This window comes from Clupea harengus, chromosome 6, assembly GCF_900700415.2.
Source record: "Clupea harengus chromosome 6, Ch_v2.0.2, whole genome shotgun sequence".
NCBI classification, from domain to species: domain Eukaryota; kingdom Metazoa; phylum Chordata; class Actinopteri; order Clupeiformes; family Clupeidae; genus Clupea; species Clupea harengus.
Window position 1 is genome coordinate 25,885,643 of NC_045157.1, and position 21,747 is coordinate 25,907,389.

Below are 21,747 nucleotides of genomic sequence, written 5' to 3' on the forward strand. Positions count from 1 at the left end.
CTAGGGCTCCAATGATTTGAATGACTTGTACTACAATGACCGGAGCCCCTATCTGTTTTTCTTCTGTAATTATGTAGCATGACCGCCTTTATGCTACATCTAAAAATATGAAATATAATGTCAGTTATTCATTGTTAAATTGTCAAACATAGTTAAACATCAAATATTTGATCTGTGGTTCATCTTACGCCCAAAGCTCTGGCTCATTTTGCCCCACAACCACCATTTTGGGAAAAGAGCTTAGTCTAGCAACCCAGAGCTACACTTCTGAGAACATTTTTAACACTTTTGTTTTTACACACTGTCAGTTCATCAGCATATCTGATATAACTTTTTAAACTGAGATACATTACTTCTGATGTGAAACTGATTATACCTTTGACAGTCAAAAAAAATAACATTTTTGTGTGAAAAAATATGTTTACCACTTTCTTTCTTCCACAGCAAGATGGAAATGGAGAATGTAAACTAAATTTAGGGTCACATGACAAAAATTGAGTATGGTTGCCCAGATACAGGTGGTGGGGGAATGTGACTCATTTTACCCACTCTCCCCCTGTAATAGGTTAGTACAATATGCTGATCATGCAGAGGGTTTAGAATGAATGGTTATGGTTAGGGCTGCAATGTTAAAGGTCGGGATAGCTTTCGCGGTTAGAGCTAGATGGAAACTCATGGAGGACTCGGGAGGTAGAAGATGTTGAAAAGATGAGGACTTTATTTCCTCAAATAAGGCCAAAGGCAATACAAACAATAACAATAATAAATAAATATAAATTAAACTTTCCAAAAAGACAAATAAATGGGCATCATAGCCACCAACACTTAATCAATACGCAATAGTCGACTAGAAACATAAAAAGGACCAAAGTAGCTAGTCCATCGTGAGAGCTCCAAAGACTTACGTCTTATTAAACTGGCAACTCTCGAACAAAAGAAAAGGCGAGTTAAGTAGCCTCGACATACACCTGTAATTGGCTCATGCCAATAATACATTTCAGGTGCGTCAACGGCAGGTACCGACACCTTTGGCTCATAGCAGACATACTTAAATCAAACAAATGTCCCACATAGCTAGGAAATGGACTACACCAACGTAGTATACGGGCTCGGTGACGGCCTAGCCGACACATGATAAAGCAGCCAACAACAATTAAGCAATATAGTACGAGTGCGAGTGGGGTAGGTAAGGGATATTCCCACGGGTGGTGTTCGGCCGTAGCCACGAGGCCGGAGGCCGAGTGGCGCAGGCAACATCACCCGTGGGAATATCCCTTACCTACCCCACTCGCACGAGTACTATATTGCTTTTATAAAACAATTTTATAGTCAACCAATTAACATTTAAACACGAAGTTATTGATTAAAAAATGTTTATTTCGCCATTGTTTCTCCGCAACAAAAAAATAGTTCCATTGTCAACGTCTTTTGGAATTATAAGAACTTTGAATTAACGGTTATCGCTTATCAACGTGCTATAGAATGTTTCATCGCGGAATGATTTATTATTAGCTGTGAAAAGTCCGAGTTGGGATGTCCTGGGATATTCCAACTCATGGAACGTCTCTCGTCCAATCAGAAACAGCTAAATAATTCAATAGAACCCAATTGTTTTATAATTAAAGATAACTCGGGTTAACCCCGAAGTTATAACGAGTTTTTAAAGCGCTTAATCGCGCCATCTTCTCACACAAACGAACACAAGACGAGACATAAACATTAAGAAAACGCTATGAAATATGATAATATGAGGTATGATTTTAAACTAAATAAACGGAACATTTGAGAGACAAGACATTGAACGGTGTGGTTATTTTAAACAGAATGACGTGCATAACGAACATATAAACTGTACATGTACACGAACATCGAACATCCAAAACACACACAAAACACCTGCACCCAGTCCACTAAAGCAGCAGGCTGCAGTGACGGGTCACACAGGTGCCCCGTCACAGCTGCCTATGTCCCTTTTTAATGGGAATAATAATGTGGGGAAAAATGGTCAAACCTTTAGCTGAAACATGTACATTTACATTTAGTCATTTAGCAGAGGCTTTTGTCCAAAGCGACGTACAAGGGAAAGTAGTCGCACGGAGGAAGGTGTTTTTGCTCTCCTCCCCACTGGGATTGGTACATTTGCTACATGTTGGTTCAGTGCTTTTATGTCTACATCCATTCCCCTAAACCCCAGGGGAACCCCAATGGGGACTTTTCAGTCTCACAACACACTAAAAGATGTAAATGAACCTTAGCACTGGTCCAGTTTTTCCAGTTTTTGTGGTATTAAAAAATAGCTGTTGATAACATTGCTGTACTGTGGCAACCAGTAGAAAGTGTTGTGTAAGGCTGTCAGTTTATAGGTAGTTTGAACCCCACACCAAAGCACACAGTCTTTTGCATGCCACAGTAGTTGTCAATGGACACATAATAAATGAAAACCTTATGATGATGTAGACTGTATTTTCTATGTTAGTTGTGAAGTAAAGTAATAATATGGGGTTTGTGGTTTAGACTGCATTGGTAAGTCATATCAAAATAACATGGATTAGCCACTGGAATCACTTTAATCAAGTCAAAATGATTCTCCTCAATGGAATAGAGATAGGATCCCTTATCAAAATAAAATTATATGAGAGGAGGAAAGATTATTTTGATGGCTGTAGCTTTTAGCAACTGTGTTTATCAGATGGACTGTCACCAGGTCACCATAAGCTTGAGATTGAGACACAAATGAAGGAAGGAAGTGTGTCATACCGCCCACAAAAACATAATGAGTTAGATGTATGAAACACTGGCGAGGAGGCGCCACTACTGCACATGAGTATAACAGACACACTTTTTTTTTTCTGATCCAGTACATCACTGAAATAATAACTGGAGCACTGTCTTAGGTCATAAATATGACCAAAGCACAAATGTCAGCCTCTTCATTCAAATGTTTTGCATTAATGTGCATGTTAACACAACCTGGATAACGTTAGCACATAGCAATGGTGACCAAAAATGAATTAGTTCTCAGAGACTCTTGCTTGGACTTCACTCTGGGAAAAGCTTGAGGGTGTCTAATCCATTGAATAAAGCTGTTTCACACTCCCACACGTATGATCGGTGACAGCAGATTTTCTCACCAAGGACTACAAATGTGTGCCCCCCCCCACACACACACACACACACACACACTGACACACACACACACGCACATTGCCTAAATGACATCCTTGACTATGATACAAGTTGTTCATACAGTCATGACTCTACTTCCCGCATTGCACCCCAACCCTGTTGACCCCGTGCCCTTCATAAATCCCATCCTGTTTGAACAGCTGGGCCCACAGTGTGCAGTGAGTCTGAAAGGAGGGAGAGAAAGCACAGGGATGGTGGAGGATACAGAAGTCCAATAGAACGCTGAGTGTTAATGGACATGTAGGAATGAAATGGACATGTGCTCAGTGTAGAAATGTCATTTGTTATGTCTTAGAATATGAGACAACCAGTAAAGGCACATGCCAATACTGACCACTACAGCTGGATTCTGTCTAGAAAACACACTCCAGTCCTTAATCAGAAGTCGCATCTGTGTTTCCTGGGAACTCTGAGTCACACTTTAATTACCAGAGGAGGTTTTTAGGACTTTGAAGCTTTTGCATCACCAGCAGACAAAATGCACAGTCCTCAAAGCTACTCAAATGAACTGACAAACCTGAGATAGATTATTCCTATCAGACAAACCTGTGAAAGATATTCTAAAATACTTGATGTTTTAACTAACCACCTCTCTCTGTATCTCCACACCTTTGGGATGAGGGGGGGTTAAGCAGTGGTTGTAGGTTGTGATCTGTTGGTCTTTCACACACACTCACAATAAGAGAGTGTTGGCTCAACATTAGCAAGGTGTTGTCACACTATTGACATCTTGCAAACAACTGTTCTGTTTATGCCTATCCATTCAACTATACCTCTCTGAACAGCTTTTCCTATATACCCTGCGAACACAAACCCTCTTTTTACTTTTCACACATAACAAAGAGCTCAATGCTGTTTTTCTCTCAGGGGTTCTGCTGTGTTTGACTGGGATTAGCATGAGTTTGCCAAGGAGGTGGAATGTTCTTAATACAATAAATACATTTACAGCTCTAATGTCAAAAGGCAACAATCAAGCTTCCGATTCAGTTTCACTGATTGCTTTATCATACACACTTGTTCGCAGCCGATTTTAGTGTCTTGTTGACCTGATATCATAAAAGAATCTAGACGTAGTATTCATGGACTCTTTGAACCAGTGCTGCAACTGAATGATCCCCTAGCAAAAATATTCTCAGACCTAGTTAGTTAGCTTTGAAAGAATTGTTCATGGATAATTTGAGATTTTAATAAATCTGTTCTTTCCTTTGGGTATTGAAGTTATGCCAACAGAGCTCTCATCGTCCATCATCTGTGTAAATTTGGTCAGGTGTCAATGAACATCAGAACACTGTAGTCAGCTGACTCAGTATGCGTTTCTACACGTTGTGTCATGAATGGCTGGACAACAACTGGCTTTAACACTGTAACAAAGTTGCAGTATGCACACAGTTTGTGTTTGCCGAGTGGGAGGGGAGTCAGGGAATGTGGGGGCTGGGTCTGGGATTGTTGGCAAATCTAGGAGAGCTGCAACAGGGGTGGTCTGGATTTAGGAGAGGAGAGGAACAGAGAAGGGTGGGAGAGGCTACAAAAGGGAGGAGTGGTGTCCATCCTCAAGCAGAGCCTTCAAGTCGAGTCCAAGCGTCACCCCAGACAGTAGAAGGATGTGAGGTGACAGGAATAGATGTCATGCAGGAGATACACAGGACTACCACTCCTCAACATAGTACTGCCTGGACCAAAAAGTAGACCACTACCCTCGAACCACAGATGCTGAGGTAAGATCCTTAGTCTCTCTGTTGCCAATAGACATGCAGCTTAGTCACCCTCAAACACGGGTCAGAGTAGAGTTCAGTCTATGCTGTCTGTCTCATTACACAATCTTGTTAAGACAGAGGGGACAAAAAGCGATTTCTGCTCTCTGTTTCGATTAAAACAAAATTCAGTTTCAGTTGTCAAATTAAGTTAGTGAATACACACATTAAAAATAACAGTATAGAAATAAGACACATGGTTAAATATCAGATTGTTCTTACGGCTGAGCTGATGAGTAATGAACCAAGCACACATACTGTATTCAGCATGCATTCAGACTATCAGATGTTAACAGTTAACTAACAGTTAACAAGTCACTTGATATTTTAATGCCCATATTTTTTTTTTTACCTAATGGGAATGTCATGGGGAATGTTTTTGTGTGCATATTCAATATATCTGTTTAGTCAGTCTTAGTCTAGTCAGTCACTTCACTCAAAGGAAAAGTTATTCTGCCTTTTAAAAATATCTGTGGATTGGTTTGTTTCTAGCTGCATCCTCCAAGAAGCGGGAAAGTCATTAAAAGAAGGAAAGGGGTGCTGACTCAAGGCCCAGGACAGCGGAGATAACAATCCACACACGCCTGCTTTAAACAGCCTGCCAGAGCCGCACCGGAAAAAATCAACCGTCGGTTGAGGGGGGCGTGAGGCGTGCTATCGGAGTCTTGATCAGTGGAGGTGCACATCTACAGGAAGCAGCCCTCATCAGTGGACACACTGCACACACAACACCGCAGCTGCTGCCAACTGCATAGCAATGTCCCTTCCGGAGGTGCGTTTCTCCACTCCTTCTCCCTCTCCTTCTCCCTCTCCTTCCCCTTCCCCCTTCTCCCACTGTGACTACAGTGAGTGGAGACCCACGCTGGTACTCATCCCCTCGGTCTACGTGCTGGTTTTTGCCCTCGGCTCTTTGGGAAATGGCCTGGTCCTCTGGGTGTACCTGGACCGGCCCAGGAGAGGAGCAGCGAGGATGAGCACCTGCTCTAGGGCCAGCAAGCACAGAGCCAGCGGCGGCGCCCCCTCAGCCCCATCCTCCCCATCCTCCCCATCCTCCTCCCGCTCCATCACTGATTCCCTCATTGCCAGCCTGGCAGCAGCCGACCTGGCCTTTGTTCTGACTCTTCCACTCTGGGCTGCGTACACAGCCCTGGGCTACCACTGGCCATTTGGCCGGCCCCTGTGCCAGCTCACCAGCTACATAGTGACACTCAACATGTACGCCAGTGTCTTCTCCCTCACCGGCCTCAGCGTGGAGCGTTACTGGGTCATTGCATGGCGACGCACGACAGTATCAATGCGGGGCACGGGGCTGTGCCGGGCACCGATTGTGGTGGGTGTGGTGTGGGTGGCGGCTGGTGTGCTGGCCCTGCCTGCTCTCTTGCTGAGGACAGTCAAGCAGGTGGGCCTGGGGACAGAGTCTGATGATGGGTGGCCTGAGGAGGGGGACTCCTCTCTGGCGTTTATCTCCTCCTGTGAGATGGACTACTCCAGCCTGATCCCCGCTGAGCTGGGGCCGGAGGAGCGCGAGCGTCTGGAGCTGCTGTGGGCAGCGGCTCTGGGACTGAAGGCCACGCTGCTGGGCTTCCTGTTGCCACTGGCCGTGCTGCTGTTGTGCTACTGCTCGCTGGGTCGCCTCCTGACCCAGCACTTCCGCGAGGGCCCGCGCCCCGACCGCAAACGCCAGCGCCGGCTACTGCATGTCATAGTCTCACTGCTGCTGGCCTTCTTCCTGTGCTGGCTGCCCTACCACACCAACAAGAGCTTATCAGTGCTGATGGAGCTGGAGATCCTGCCCTACTCCTGCCCCTTTGACCAACTGCTGGTTGTTGCTCACCCCTACACCATCTGTTTGGGCTACGTGAATAGCTGCCTGAACCCACTGCTGTATGCCTGCTGTGACACGGCTTTCCGTAGACGGTGCCGGGCCCTCCTGAAGAACCTCTGGTGCCAAGGGAGGTGCAGTAGAGTGACTGAGGCAAAGGAGGAAGAGGAGGAGGAGGAGGAAGGGGATGAGGGCAGCCGAAGCTCAGCCATCCCCGCTGGGCTACATGCAGAGGAAGGAGACAGCCAGAGGGAAGGCACTGAGAAAGAATGGAATGGACAGCCCTGGGGGGTGGCAGATGGAGAAACAGAACCTTGTGTGATGGCAAAGTTATAGTTTTAGATGGAGTCTATTTAGTACATGGACACATTCACATTGTCCATGAACATTGAGGAACTGACTGAGGAAATGACTGTTAGCAATTGCTGCCTTATTTTGTTTGTTTGTTTGTTGTTTGTTTGTGTGATTGTTGTTTATTTGGAAAAACTCTCATTTGAAGTAGCCAAGAATTTTCAATTCCCTGTTGATGAACAAAAATGACTTTTCACAATGAATAAAAACAGTGGTTTTCTCCATGGCCAATTGTTGATGCAACTAAAGACAAAAAGTGACCTGACCAGTGATCAGTTGACTGTCAGTTGTTGTGAGATCTAAAGCTCACTTGAGTAAGGACTATGAGTCAAAGAAAAGGATACACACCCTATGCAGTTTAAGACACAGGACCATTTTGAATCATGTCAGATCAAATATTAAAGTTTGTGTAACATACATTTAGTGTGGGGGTGAGGACAGAGCTGCCCTGTGTTTTGCCATAACAATAAGAAGTTTCACTAAAGAGATTCACTATGCAAATCAAAAGCCCAGATTTCACAGAATCAGTACACGTAACATGAGGGCATCATACAAAATCAGTACACTTAACATGAGTGCATCATACAGAATCAGTACACTTAACATAAGTGCATCATACAGGGAAGTGCCGTATTTGAATAGTCATGCAAAATGGCATGTTAAGATGATCCAAGAGGTTGTGGTGAAAGTACAATTAAACATCCTTGATTCTTAATCAGTTTTCTCTGAAATACGTCGAGCCATTATGAAAAAAAAAAAGAAAATGGCTAAACTGGGCAGTCCGAAAAAGAACATGGATGATGAAGTTATTGCACAGAGTCCAGAGTATACAGTGTATATCCTACACTGTTGTTCTGTGTGGTTATCAGCCACTGGGTGGTGCTATGAACATCATCTCCTACAGGACGTGGTTCCACAACTGTCAGTGCCTCCACACTCCTCTCTGTCCCTAGCACTGCCCCTACATGAAGCTTCCCAGAGCTGCTGCACAGTCCAGCTGTACTGTCGTTTGATGCTGCAACCATGTGGCCCATATAGAGAAAAGAGATGCATCACTTCCTCCCATTGTCTCCTGTTCACTCTGCTTCCTCCAGACTTGCAGTCTTCATATCATCTTCTATCTGCAGCCTCCCCCCAACATTCTCCTCTTCCTCTGTTCTATCCTGTCCTGTTAGGTTGTTAAGGGTGTTAACAGTGTCGTCTGTTTGTTGTTGTTGATTATCGTTGGGCTCGAGGGACTTCCCCCCAAAAGCTACATTCGTTGTCATGCTGCACCCAAAATAAATGTCTCAGAAAGTAAAAGTTGGCAGTACTCCCTCATCATAGACACAAGACAAAGCTCAAATTCACCAAAAAGATTTTTATGGCTAAATTACTTTTTTATTGTTATGGATCCTTGGCACTTGGCTTATGGCAGGGCAGACTATCTTGTTACATCCACCTCTAAGGCAGAGGCACTCACCTCAGTCTTGAATTTATGTCCGTTGTATGAACGTGAATGTATGAACGTTTTGCTCTATAGCAGGGATACTCAATAGGCGGACCGCGGTCCGGATCCGGACCCAGACGCAATCAAATTTGGACCGAGGCCAAAATCAACATTTTAATTGAAACATGATCCAAACAAGTTTTTATTTGTGCGTGATTTCGCGCTATATATTTTGTTTTCCTACTGGATGTGCTTTCTATCTTCTGTGTCCAATCCAGAGGTCCAATCAGGAGCTGTAATAACAACATCACTATGACAACTCACTCACTCAATGTTGGCCGCGAGCTCTGTGGGTCACGCAGGTTGTGTGTGTCAATGGCAACAACTCGGGCAGATAGATTTGTGAACGGTATCTTTTTCTCAGCAAACGAAAACCATGGTGTGCTGTAAACCCGACAAGAAACGAAAAGTTGATTCCAAAAATCGCTAATTTAAGACAGAGTGGACTGACAAGTATGCATTTGTGCTGCCTGTGGGGAGCACAAAACCGATGTGTTTAATCTGCAACGAGACGGTTGCCCTTGTCAAAAGTGGTAACGTGAAACGTCACTATGAAACAAAGCATGCACACTTCCAACAAAAATACCCGCAGAACTCTGAGGTAAGGGGCAGAAAAATAAATCATCTGCAATCATACCAAGCAACATGCAGTGTAATAGTTAGACCAGCCACACAACAAGAGCGTGCATACCTCAACATACTGTTGTGAGTCTGCCTTTTTAACCATGAATATGGTGAAAAACAAATACAGGAGCACACTCACTAATGAACACTTACATCAGTGCCTCTGCCTGGCCTTCACACCTTTTATGCCCAAGTTTAAACCACAAAAAGTGTCACCTTTCACACAAATAAGGCCACATCACCTTTTGTGCATAGTTCGTTTTTGTTGGAGTTATGTTTTTGGATTTTGACCGTCACTGTTCCGGACCCTGGACTGAATGGAAATTTGGCGAGTGGACCTTTTGGGTTTCTAATTGAGTACCCCTGCTCTATAGCCTACCCGAGTGAAAGTATTTTAGTTATCCACCTGATGGCGCTGTTACGGGCAGATCCAACATCTTAACGATGAAGATTTTTTTTATTGATAATATAATCTACTGTACTCCTCCATTTTGTGGTGCAAAACATAATATCATACAATCATAATATGATGATGTTTCATTAAGCATTCAGTTGTGAAGCAAAGGACTACATGTGTGCTTATACCAAGGTCACAGTAGCCTATAGGCTTCCCGCAACGTTGCTGAAAATTTGGATGGTAAAGTCGCTGTGCCTTTTGAAAAACCTGGCAACAGCTTGTAAATGAGGTAAGTAAAAATGAGGTTTGGCGGTTTCTCATGCCTGTTTATGCTGAACCAGACGAATAGCTTCCTCCACCACCTGCAGATGGTGGCAGTAGTCCACTGTGGCCCGCTTCGCATCCTGCGAGGGAGCTTCAACGTGCCAACGCGGGGGAGGGCAGAACACAGATGTTCACGAAAAACATGCACAGCTTACACAAACACGACTAAATAACCACAGTTAATATTTTGCTCTTTAAAATATTTAGTTAAGATTCACGCTCAATATCATAGACTTTAAAACGATCAATTGTAGGCTACAAAATGTTTTTTTTTTATTTTTTTAAACACTTTGGTTATGTTCATTTTCACCACCTGGCCTTGATCAAAAGGAGGGAGGTAACTTATCTCCACTGTGCACTGGCCGGGTATGGCCTATGTTGCCATTAAGCTCTCTTGTCTTTTCTTTTATTAAATTGTTGAAGCTATCGATAATGGATAGTCTGACGTAGGTTGTGAAGGAGGTGACGCACATGGGGCGGATTTTCGATGTCGTCTACAATTCGATCAGCCTGGCACGGAGAGTCTGATGTTGTCTTAGGTGTGACTGCTAGGCGGCAGGTGTGAGCTAACACGCATCTTAAGACCGGCGAACTCTACCAGCTTATCTCTTTTTAATTATAGCCAGCGACCTGATTTCAGCACCGCGGGTACTTAACAGCTCCACAGCAGCGCTCTCGGAAACCCCACCTTTGTGATAGGCACCGGACAGCGCAGTCATAAGAAGCAGAGTCACCGTGAGCAAGCGAAGCTGTCCAAACCTGTCAGCACTTTCTTGTCGTAGTCGTTCACAGATAGATAGTTTACAGACAGTAGGCTAACAACGAGGTGAACATAGCAGGATCTTTACTCCTGGCCACAGCTAAATTAATTTAAAGGACATACATTCAAGGATGGCGTCAAAGAGCTTGTGGATTCTGGTCTTAATTCAGTTTTTTGCTCTAACGGTACACCAGCTCTCTGCCTTCCCAACACCTGCCAGTGCTGACGGTAAGTGGCCTCCCATGCAACACTGTCATATGAAACTATTTGTGAGGTAAGGCATTATGACAAGATCAGATTTTCCATAGATAATATAATGAAATCCAGTCCTGAAATGATTGCAGAAAGAAACAGCCTAACTTGACGATCACAACATAACCCAGTTTCATTAATAATTGTATTTGATAATTACACTTTCTATTTACAGAAACGTACCATAACATTACGTTTTTTTCTATTTCATGTAATTGTAAGTCGATCGCGTTCTATTTTCATGGCAGTTTAATCTTTTGTTCACTAATCCTCTTATTCCTCGGCCTCTCCGATTGGACAGCGTGAGGCAACTGAATACAGTAGTCTGCACCGCAGGCAAAATCACTAGATCTAAACCTGTTAGAATAAAGCAAACATCAGAACATTTACAGAGGGAATAACACAATATATATATATAATAATAATATATATATAATCTGTATCTTATATAATCTATTTAAGATTTTAAAAGGGCATGTGCACATTTGAATTCCTTGTTGTAAAGATTGTTTGTTTACCTTTCCAGATAAAACTGTCCACAACAGACAGTTGACTGATGAGAGACCTGTTCAAGAACAGGTGTGTGTCATTTACATGTTTACATTTGACATTCAACTTTTTAGCTCTGTTCCCACTTATTTGTTTTTCATTTTTTCCCTCTCTCTTATCAAATACACTAAAGGTTATATTAAAGCAAATTAAAAGAAAATACATCTAATTGTCCTAGCCTAATATGTAACTCAAATCATATGAATAATGAAATAATATAATATAAATTTTTTGTTGAACCCAAAAATCTTACTTTGTCAGGTAGATGAGTAACATATTTTTCTTGTCCTTACAACAGATTGCTGAAGCTGACAGTATTAAAAAGTCAGACACAACCGGTAAGAAAGCAATCCAAAAGCCTTTATGTTTAAACAAAGAAAGCAATTTACTGTACATTATAACAATAACGTTTTTACATTTACTGTACATTATAACAATACAGTTTTAAAATTTTAGCTCCAGAAACAAAGCTAGCTGAGGAGTTGAGCGACACGGCGAGCAACTCTGATGACTTCGCTCTCTTGAAGTCGCTGGCAGAGAAATCCAAACAGGCTGAAAATGAGACCCCAAAGTCAGGGAAAGGAGACCAGTTTGTCCCCGATGAGGCTGACTCCACCAAGAACAGAAGGCTGTCAGATGACTATGATTCCACCAAAATTGGTAGGGACTACAAGTACCAAGGTGATTAGATATGGGGAAGAAAACACCTGACTGAAATCGTTGTTAAAACAGAAATAATAATAATTAGAAACAGTGGTAGTATATCTCAACAATGACCTCCAACATTATTTTTTATATGAAATAGGTCATTATTAGTGTGAGGCTTTAAAACAGAAAGATTACAAGCCATCTGAAAGTACTCTCTAACAGGGCTAAATCAATGTTTGGGCTGCTGCTGCTGGAACTGTATCTAGAACTACAGATCCCAGCTGTCTGCTGCTTTGATCTTTAATTCTACATTCAGCGCTGAGCTGACAGGTCAGTCTAGAGACATTCTGTTTGAAGGGGAGATGGGATTATCTGTTCACCGTCTGTCACCCCAGGCGTACTAAACCTCTGATTTAGTATTGCTTCCTCTCAAAAACACACAGCTAAAGCTTACTTACTTCAACCCTCTTCTGGGAGAAAGACTTTGGTTTAGTACCATATTCCTTAACTATTTACAGGTTCCCGTCAAGAGTTTTCATCCCCATTATGAGAACAAGTCATCCAGTGAACCACTATTTTGTCTGTATGTCTGCTGTTGTTTCCACTGGTGTGTTTTTGTAAGAGCAATGCACCCACCCAAATCAGATCAATACACTCTGCAGGGCGTATGTGCTTTTGGTTGTGTTGTGAAGTGAGGCCAGGGCTCTCTAGTGTATCCTTCCTCTTTTAATCCATGCATTCTCTTTGCCTTGGGCTCTGTGCTCTTTGATCAGGCCACTCGTGCTGAGGCCAATCACTTTAACAGTGCCTAATGCCGCTGGCTCAGCTACTGACTCCCTCCCTGCTCATGCCACATACTCTTTGCTGGCAAGCATTTCACCAAATTAATTGGCACATATTTGATGCTCTACTGATATGTTTCATGACCGCTGAAACTGCGGCGATCCCGAAGCTTGGAGAAAAAGTGAGAGTTTGGAGGTATGATCACAGCACCCAGAGGGCTTGGCTTGTTATCTGTTATGGTTGGATTTAATCACAGACAACTGCAGGGATCTGCATGGCCATGTACAAATCCACTGCGCCATCATGGCGCATTATATAAGAGTCGAATTACAGAGCCAGCAGGAGTTTGACAGCGGACAGATGCATGCTCCCACCACCATATCACTTTCACACACATCCGCTGGAGGGGGGCTGCCTCATTAATAACTTCCATGGAAGAACTGATTGGCTGTGCTGTCCTCCCTAATGATCCAGGCTGTGGCTTTAGGAAGGAGAGGCTGCACCACAACCCTCTACCAGGAAATGTACACACACACACACACACACAGACAAAAAGAGAGAGAGAGAGAGAGAGAGAGAGAGAGGGAGAAGTAGATATGTACAGTATGTGTAGCACTACTGAGGTTTAGACTGAAATGCAGTCATATTGAAAATGATCACATTAGAAAAAAGCAGCTGTAATGTCTGACTAATGTAACAGAAGGTTTGAACCTGCTTTATTAGATGACCCCGAGAGTTTCCGCCAGCTTGATGGGACTCCTCTGACAGCAGAGGACATTGTCCAGAAGATTGCCAACAAAATCTACGAGGAGGACGACAGAGGGGTGTTTGACAGGATTGTTTCAAAACTCTTGAAACTTGGACTGGTATGACAATTTACTTCCAGCCAGCTATAAATAAATGTGGGTGTTTTGTAGCACATGTGCTAACCAGGACAAATGAATACAGGAGGACGACTCATCTCTCACATGTCTCTTTACCCCCAGATCACAGATAGCCAAGCAGATACACTCGAGTATGAAGTGGCCGAAGCCCTCCAGGACCTTATCACTAAAAACGCAAAGGACAATGAGATTGAAGAGCCAGACCTGAGTATGGACTATCCCATCTCCAGGGGAGATGACGTGGATGGGACACCTGAGGACAACATGGTAGGATTGGATAGAGAGGACACTTTACTTAGGGAAGGCATTCATACCTTATCCAATACACTCATGTCCCATCATGTCCATGACTCGAAGAAGTCTATGATTCATAAACTATATCTGTTGAAACACACACACACACACACACACACAAACAATGTGGCACCCAGGTTTCAATATTTCACTATGTATGATCAGGTAGAGTGTGGAAGTTCTAAAGAGACCGAGTGTAGAATCTGATGTGATATGACCCACACCCCCTGAGTCATGCCCCCTCTTAACCTATTTCCCTCTCCTACCCCAGGAGGAGACTGACAGGCTGCCCAGCCGGCGCTATGAGGAGGACGAGGAGCCAGAGAATGTGGACCAGGAGACGGATGAGGCAGCGGACACTGCTTGGGATGCTGCCAGCGAGGGCAATGACAGGAATGAGCTGAGCCCTGTGGACAGTCTGCAGGACCTGCAGTACTTCCCCAACTTCTACCGGCTCCTCAAGAGCCTCGACTCAGGTGAGGGCCTCAGGACAGGATATCTGTTTGCACAGCAGACAGACAGAGCAGGTGTTGACCCAATGCAAGATTTGATCTACAATTCTTTGTCAGAGCTGCTATAAAGCTTTATTAATTTCCTGTCCAGTGTTTAACATTTCATATCAAGTTCATAAGGCGAATATCTTATCACTGACTCACAGTGAAAGGAAATATGGTTTGGAGATAATAATTGTTTTACTATAGTAGTTTATTGCGGTTACTTTTCTGCAAGCCTTGAAACTCTCAAGCTGACTGAAAGACTGAAACCTCCACCGTCCTATAGAGCAAGATGCCCAGGAGAGGGAGACGCTGATCACCATTATGAAGACCCTGATTGACTTCGTAAAGATGATGGTCAAATATGGTACCATCACCCCAGAGGAAGGAGTCTCTTATCTGGGTAGGTTTCCCTGGATACTTGAACACATTGCTTGGTGTCCCTCTGATTTTAAAGCAGATTCATAGTGATCCTCAGCCAGGTTGACTGCTTGCATATTACACTGCACATTACTGGAGATCTACCCAGATAGCCTTGCATCACTGGCCAAAGACAGACTGTAATTTGAGTCCAATTAAAACCGGAAACTAACATTTGCAATGTGCTGTATTGATGTAATGTATTGATTCCGATCACATTTCCTCTGCTTCAGTAGCCTTATAGATGACATGCTGAGAGTGGCGATCAAAGCAGAGATCAAAGCTTGATGCTTGATATGACAGAAGGGGAGAGATGTATTATTAGCAGTGAGTGTGATTTGTATTTAAATTAGTCTATTTCAATTCAATCCAATTCAGTTCAGTTCAATTTTATTTGCATAGTGCCGAAACTATCAAATAGTATCCATGCGCTTTAGGGAGCCCAGGGCCTGAACCCCCCTAGAGCAAGCACAAAGCACCACAGGGGCCACGAAAAACTCCCTCTTAGGAAGAAACCTTGGGGGCCCCATCTGCTTGGAGCCAACCATGGAAGGGAGGGAAAAGGAAGGGGAGAGAATCAGAAACATGGCAGATGAATTCATACACGTATCAGGATAAGCATGCATACATGTGGTAAATGTACAATATACATACAAACATAACATGATAGATACATATTAGATACAAAATGGATAGTGGATAAGATTTGGCGAGAGCATTCAAGTATTGTAAAACATCTTAGTGGGTATACAGTGTGCTTGTAAGGTTACTATTACAAGGGTAAGTAGAGAAATGAAACAGAAACTATGTTGAACTATGTTCTTCTGTTCTTATTTTGAATTGTAGCATTATTGTGGAGAGTGCTAACATCAGGTCTGGCTTGAGATCCCATTTAATGGTGGCGGTATAGATGACACGCTGTGTCTGTGTGTGTGGGTGGGTTTGATGTGCTATAAGGTCTTTTGAGCTCACAAAGCCAGGCCTATCTCATCAGAGGTCTGTTTGACCTTCTTGGGTTAGCGTTGGGTTACCTTCAGTGAAACAGGGCAGACCATACTGGACACGACCTCCCTCGCCATCCCACGCAGTATGGCATTCAGGCTCTAGTACTGAAATCCACCCATTTGAATACTGAATATTTCATATTAGTTTTATTTATTTAATTAAGTATAATACATTTCAAAATTGTTTAATACAGAAATGTTGATAAAGAAGGTAATGCATACAACTTTGCTAAGCAGTCAAGCCATGTTACCTGCAAAGCAAAGAGGATTTACTAATGTTCTATATTATCTATGTTGAGCTGACCAGACATGTTTGCTCTGTGGGCTTTTAAAGGTCACACTAGTGTCTTTCTGGGTTCAGATAACATAGACAAAGTATACTGAACCAATTTCACAGACCATTAAGATGCAAGGGTGTGTGTGTGTGTGTGTGTGTGTGTGCATAATGGTGTATGTTTGTGTGCACATATGTCCATGTATATCTTTGTTTAAAAGGCTGTGGGGAACAGCAGGCTCTGAGCCGTCTTCGGTTCCAGTCAGTGATCACTGATTACATGGACGGCTGGTCAGCAGGGCCACCTGCTCACCTGTTTTGGCTTCCTGTGACACAACCCTTCCAAACTAACAGAGGCCATTTGTCCTCTACGTGCTCAGGGCCTTAGTAATTAGCTGTCTCTGTGATTTATTTCTACAGTGTCCAGACCACTAACAAGGTTAGCAGAGTCATTAAGATAACACAGAGATAACATCATGCATGCCCCCATTACGTAAAACAGGGTTTCCACAGCAACCTTAGCCACATAATGTCAAGGTTCTATGGCGACCAGGGGCACGGAATTGTGTGTTGCCTGGTAACGGCCCATTGCCGATTCCTATTGTGACAGGGATGAGTCACCTGTCACTCTCTTTAAAGCTGTTCAATGGAGATAATGCCCCCTCCACAGAGACAGCATGTGTGTGTACATGTTTGTCCATGTGCATGTAAATGTGTGACACCAGCATATTGGCTCCCATTAGAATGGTAGACCCTGTGTTTCTGGGTTGATGTCAGTTGATGTCACTAACTCATATCACTTTAATATTTTAAGGGGTTACAGTGCCGAGGGAAAAGAGTATGACAAAAATGGCAACCTCTGTGTGTAGATGTGCTATGTGTAGATCAAACTCTAAATGATTCAGCTCAGAAGTTGAACTTTCGCAGCATAACTTAACCTTTTCTTTGCAGAGAATCTGGATGCCATGATTGCCTTGCAGACAAAGAACAAGCTGGGCAAGACTCTGGGGATCCCTGTTCTGACACCACCTACAGGTACATGTGCCTCCACTCACTACCCAGAATGCACACTGATTGTCAATCACGAGAGACAGATTAGGGGAGTGGAGAACTGATTGAGGCACAGCATCTGACAGTTTGCCCATGTTCCAGGCAAGCTTACCGACGAGGATGACAACACTAAGGCAGAGGCAGCTAAGATGCAGAAGGAGTATGAGTTGCTGAAGGACTCCACCAAAGAAATGCAGGCTGCAACAGAGACCAGTGAGTTGGACTGTAGAGACTTTTAAACACACACACACCATATTATGATTATGATTATTTAAGGATATTCATATTTCAAGAAGATTTAGTTTCCCTGATGCAGTGGAGGAAAATGCTTGGAGAGTTCCTACTATTCTCTATGCATATTGCCAGAGAGAGAGAGGGAGAGTGTGTGAAAGAGAGAGAGAGAGAGAGAGAGAGAGAGAACACAGCTCCACTCAAGCACCCATCTGCTTGCTCCTCAGGGGTGATCCAGGCCCTTCTAGTATCACTTGTAGAGGCTAGTTGGTCTCTGCCATCCCTGCACTGCTCTGCGTCTCTTGGGGCGATTCATCCATGAAGCATTGTCCTGAATACAGACTGAAAAACAACATGCACAATCTCATACATCAGGCAGAAATCAAATAGGCAGACTGGTAGTTTTGTATTTGTTTGTTTCTGCTCGTGAAAGCCATCATGTATCCACACATTTTCGCTGACTTACATCAAGACCTGCATTTCAGTGAGACAGCTGAAAATTCTTGACGTAAATGCATTCATGTGAATGGTCCTTTAGAAAGCAAAAGAAAAATAGACTTGAACTTGACCTCTTTCTGTCCCCACACCCCCCCTTCTCCACAGGCCACCCGAGGAAATCAGAGACTTATTTGGAAGCAATCAGGAAGAATATCGAGTGGCTAAAGAAGCATAACAAAGACGCCAACAAAGAGGGTAAGCCATGTCCTCATCTTTAGCTGAAGCTGTAGGAGTGGGCCAGTGGCCTATATAGCACTGTTCTAGATTAGGAGAGGCTCCAGTCTGATCTGGGTTTGTGGGAGGGGGAGTTACCCCCACCTTCCCTTCACATAACTGTAAACAACATTATAAGAGGGGTAGATGGGCATTATAAGTTTGGAAGTGAAACCCATTTGACATGATATATGTACCTGCTGTATGGGAGTTCTAAGCACACCCTATGCTCTAACTCGTGTACCACATCAAGTGTACTTCACCTCGATTTCAAAATATGTTCATATTATCAGAGATGGGGCTTAGGCGGGGTGGGGGTGGGGGTGGGGCATAAAGATGCGCACCGGAGCTTCATTCAATTAGAACCCTTTATGTCCTTTTTAGTCACACACACATTTGCAATGTAAATCAGTGTTATGGTAGTTTATCCAGAAGATTCATGAATATGTATGCTTCCTTGATGAGCTTGCCCTAATTATAGGGATGTGGCTGTTGTTTCTCAAACAAAGAGCCCTTTCTCCACTGTGTCCTACCTGAAGCAGCCAAATCCATGCCGATTACTGGGATGGAAACAAACATTGTCAAAACAGAGACGCGAATACATTCATATCCAAAACTGTCCTTTGCAGTAAGGAATGGTGAAGGCCTGAACGCTAATATATCCTTGTCCACTCGTCTGTTTAGGATGACGTCAGTGAAGCATAGCAGACATTTTAGAGTGTCCTGTGGATCACACCAGTTTCCTGTGGCAGTTAATTAAGAGGAGGAATGAAATGTTAATGAGTACAAAATATTCATCAACACGTAAGGTCGTCCATGCACTTTGGCTACTGAACACCAACCAGCCGTAAAATCTCTCCTAAAAATAGACTGCTCCTCTGAGTTCCTACTGCCTTCCTCTCAGTGCTTGCACTCAAAGACTTCTTTGAGCTGAATGAAAGAATATCATTTCAAAAGTCCTCTGGAGCCGTATAGCATGAATGCTGTTTTGTTTCGCTAGTCAAAAACGACTTTATTTTTCTCCCTCCTCTTTTATCCTTCTGTCCTCTGTGCTGTCACTGTCCTCACTTAGTTCGTTTTCTGTTCTTTTTCATTTTTTATTGTCTATTTTCTTATTCCTGTCATGTCCATGGTCCCCTCTCCGATCTCTAGCAAGGGCCCCAGTGAAATATCTGGCCCTGTGTTTATTGCCCATTGGTCTTCTCCATGTGCCTGCTGGAGGCCCATTAACATGCAGAGACGTGGATTTGGGTGTCTGGGAACAGACAGCCTCTCGCTCTCTGACTGGTTTTTAAAAAGGAAGTGAAAAAAAGGCCCTATAATAGGTAGAGTCGGAGGGCTTTATAGTGGCAGTGAAAGGCCCTGCTCTGGGTGCAGGTCATTCCCACTGGGTCTATATCTGGACACTCAGGCCTGTTTGCTTGAAAGGGGAAACTGAGACCATGGCAGAAAAATGGACCACTGTGCTTAATTAAAGCATCACTACTCACTCCCAGAGAATACATTCTCAGGTCAAATCAGTTCCATACAACCCTGTATATATACAGTAAGTTAAAATCAGGACGAACCTTTAAGGGTGGCATGCTACACCATGCTAGATTTCTTCTTTGTCTTTTTGTCATTAGATTGCAGCGTATGGGTTCACACAACATGAAACTGATGGAATAAATTTAATTTCTTATCATTTAAACAGACGGAAGGAAATAATTCTTCACATTTTAAGCATCAGGGTAAAAACTAAATTCTGCAAAAATGACCCAAATACTTCGAGTGCAAATGCAGCTTTGTCAGACCGAAAAGGTTTATGTTTACAAAGCATCTTTCTCCCTCCTACCCACCACCTGCAGCAAACACATTGTATAAGACAGAGAGATCTCGAGATTGCACCAAGAGAAGGAAAAAAATCATCTTTGTGTGGGTGCATAGGCTTTTGGCAGACTTGGTGTACAAAAAGCCTGCATCTTTAAAAAGCTGCATCTCACATTTATAAAGTGAAACGAGTATCACTATCCAACGCTTGCTATTCCTAGCTTCTGAAATAATCCCAGAATCTTAGATGTACTAACATGCCTTCTCCTTCATCATCCCCAGACTATGACTTATCCAAGCTGAGGGACTTCATGGACCAGCAGGTGGATACCTACATTGATAAGGGCATTCTGGAGAAGGAGGAGGGAGAGGTGATCAAGCGGATCTATGGCAGCATGTAGAGATGACTGATCCACCACCACTCTCGACTAGGCTGAGCATTTATGTGATTCTTCTGTATGCTGAAGGGAAAATTACCATTTTGATAAATGACAAATATATTGATTCTCATGCCTCCGAAGTGGTTCACTCAGAGAATGCAATAATGAAGACATTGCTTAGGGCCTTGTAGTATTGACAGTATCCGGTTGAAATCTAAACACTCTGGGTAGCCGTAGATGCATGCCAGGGAAACAATCACCTGCACCCTCACCTGGCAACACTTGCATTACCTACAATCATAAGTAAAAACAATAACCAAAACCTATTTATTGATCCCAATGGACCCTGCAAAATAGGACACTGCCTTCCTGAAGGATGAATCCTCCCAGCTAATGTGGAATGAGTGGCAAATAAGTTTAGAAAATAGAAAGACTACACTGTAGCTTTTGCATTTACTTCTATTTTGCAATAGACACTAAGCCATGCATACATCTATATCAACATGTATCCATTCTGTGTAATCTGACCTAGCATATAACTGTTTCTCTAATGTAAGCATAAAATCTGTCTATGACTATTTGTCAACCAAAAAATGCTCTGTTTTCAGGTCATCTCAGTGACTTTTTTCTTCTTTATTCTGTTTTGTTTTACTGTTCTTGGTTAATGTGGGAACGGATCTTTCTTTGTGTTTTCTGTCACACTTCTGCACCTGCAACATGGGAGTTTAACTTCGGCATGTTTCAGTATGTTTTACTGTACACTGCTCTAGACACACAAAATCAAGTATTTTTAAATGTAAATATTTGTGATTTTTCCAAACTGTTAAAGCAAATAAAACATTGCCTTTCTTTATCCTTGTAGTTGGTCGTGTGTCCTTAGTGTAAGTGTACACTATGAGGGACTTGTTTCATGGCATTGAAATACAATTAGGTGACTCAATGCTTTGACGTGTATGCCACTGAGTGCAGCCGATGTGAGATTATGACTACTGCAAAATCAATCAGTGATTAGCTGCCATTGATTTTGCTACTGGCCTGAAGCGTTAGTCATCTTGTCAAATCAGTATATGGTGAGCTGGTGATTACACAGTGATCAAAGGACACAATCACTTTGGTTACAGTGTTCTGGTGACTGATCAGTTGCAGGCTTCATTCATGCATAGAACGGGACTGTGAGAATTACCCTTACAAGTTTGGGAATTGCAAAGTTTTAGCAGAATTAAGATAACTCCAGAGACGCCAGGAAACATCTTTAAATCC

General features: G+C 43.1%; 2 protein-coding genes across 4 annotated transcripts; both read left to right on the plus strand.

Moving 5' to 3' along the window:
* The first annotated feature begins 4,571 nt into the window (after window positions 1-4,571).
* Window positions 4,572-7,336, plus strand: aplnr2 (apelin receptor 2). The gene is made up of 2 exons (XM_031568708.2): window positions 4,572-4,901; window positions 5,430-7,336. The coding sequence occupies exon 2, from the start codon at window positions 5,695-5,697 to the stop codon at window positions 7,093-7,095; it is 1,401 nt and encodes a 466-aa protein (XP_031424568.1). The 5' UTR covers window positions 4,572-4,901; window positions 5,430-5,694; the 3' UTR covers window positions 7,096-7,336.
* Window positions 7,337-10,289: 2,953 nt separating this feature from the next.
* On the plus strand, window positions 10,290-21,340 carry scg3 (secretogranin III). 3 transcript variants are annotated; one of them, XM_031569581.2, is made up of 12 exons: window positions 10,294-10,932; window positions 11,483-11,535; window positions 11,804-11,843; window positions 11,962-12,186; window positions 13,660-13,802; window positions 13,923-14,087; window positions 14,386-14,590; window positions 14,895-15,011; window positions 17,258-17,341; window positions 17,459-17,569; window positions 18,191-18,280; window positions 20,390-21,340. In XM_031569581.2, the coding sequence occupies exons 1-12, from the start codon at window positions 10,836-10,838 to the stop codon at window positions 20,506-20,508; spliced, it is 1,449 nt and encodes a 482-aa protein (XP_031425441.1). In that variant the 5' UTR covers window positions 10,294-10,835; the 3' UTR covers window positions 20,509-21,340. The 3 variants fall into 3 exon arrangements, with proteins under 3 accessions (XP_031425443.1, XP_031425441.1, XP_031425442.1); XM_031569582.2 differs by having other exon boundaries at window positions 10,295-10,932; window positions 11,962-12,165; XM_031569583.2 differs by lacking the exon at window positions 17,459-17,569 and having other exon boundaries at window positions 10,290-10,932.
* The last annotated feature ends 407 nt before the right edge of the window (window positions 21,341-21,747 follow it).

What these genes read in the sequence shown, in the direction of transcription:
- aplnr2 (XM_031568708.2), top strand. Translation starts at nt 5,695, where the DNA reads ATGTCCCTTCCGGAGGTGCGTTTCTCCACTCCTTCTCCCTCTCCTTCT.
- scg3 (XM_031569581.2), top strand. Translation starts at nt 10,836, where the DNA reads ATGGCGTCAAAGAGCTTGTGGATTCTGGTCTTAATTCAGTTTTTTGCT. An exon ending in TAAAAAGTCAGACACAACCG is followed by an intron (nt 11,844 to 11,961) that starts GTAAGAAAGCAA and finishes TTAAAATTTTAG; the next exon opens with CTCCAGAAACAAAGCTAGCT. An exon ending in GCAGGCTGCAACAGAGACCA is followed by an intron (nt 17,570 to 18,190) that starts GTGAGTTGGACT and finishes CCTTCTCCACAG; the next exon opens with GCCACCCGAGGAAATCAGAG.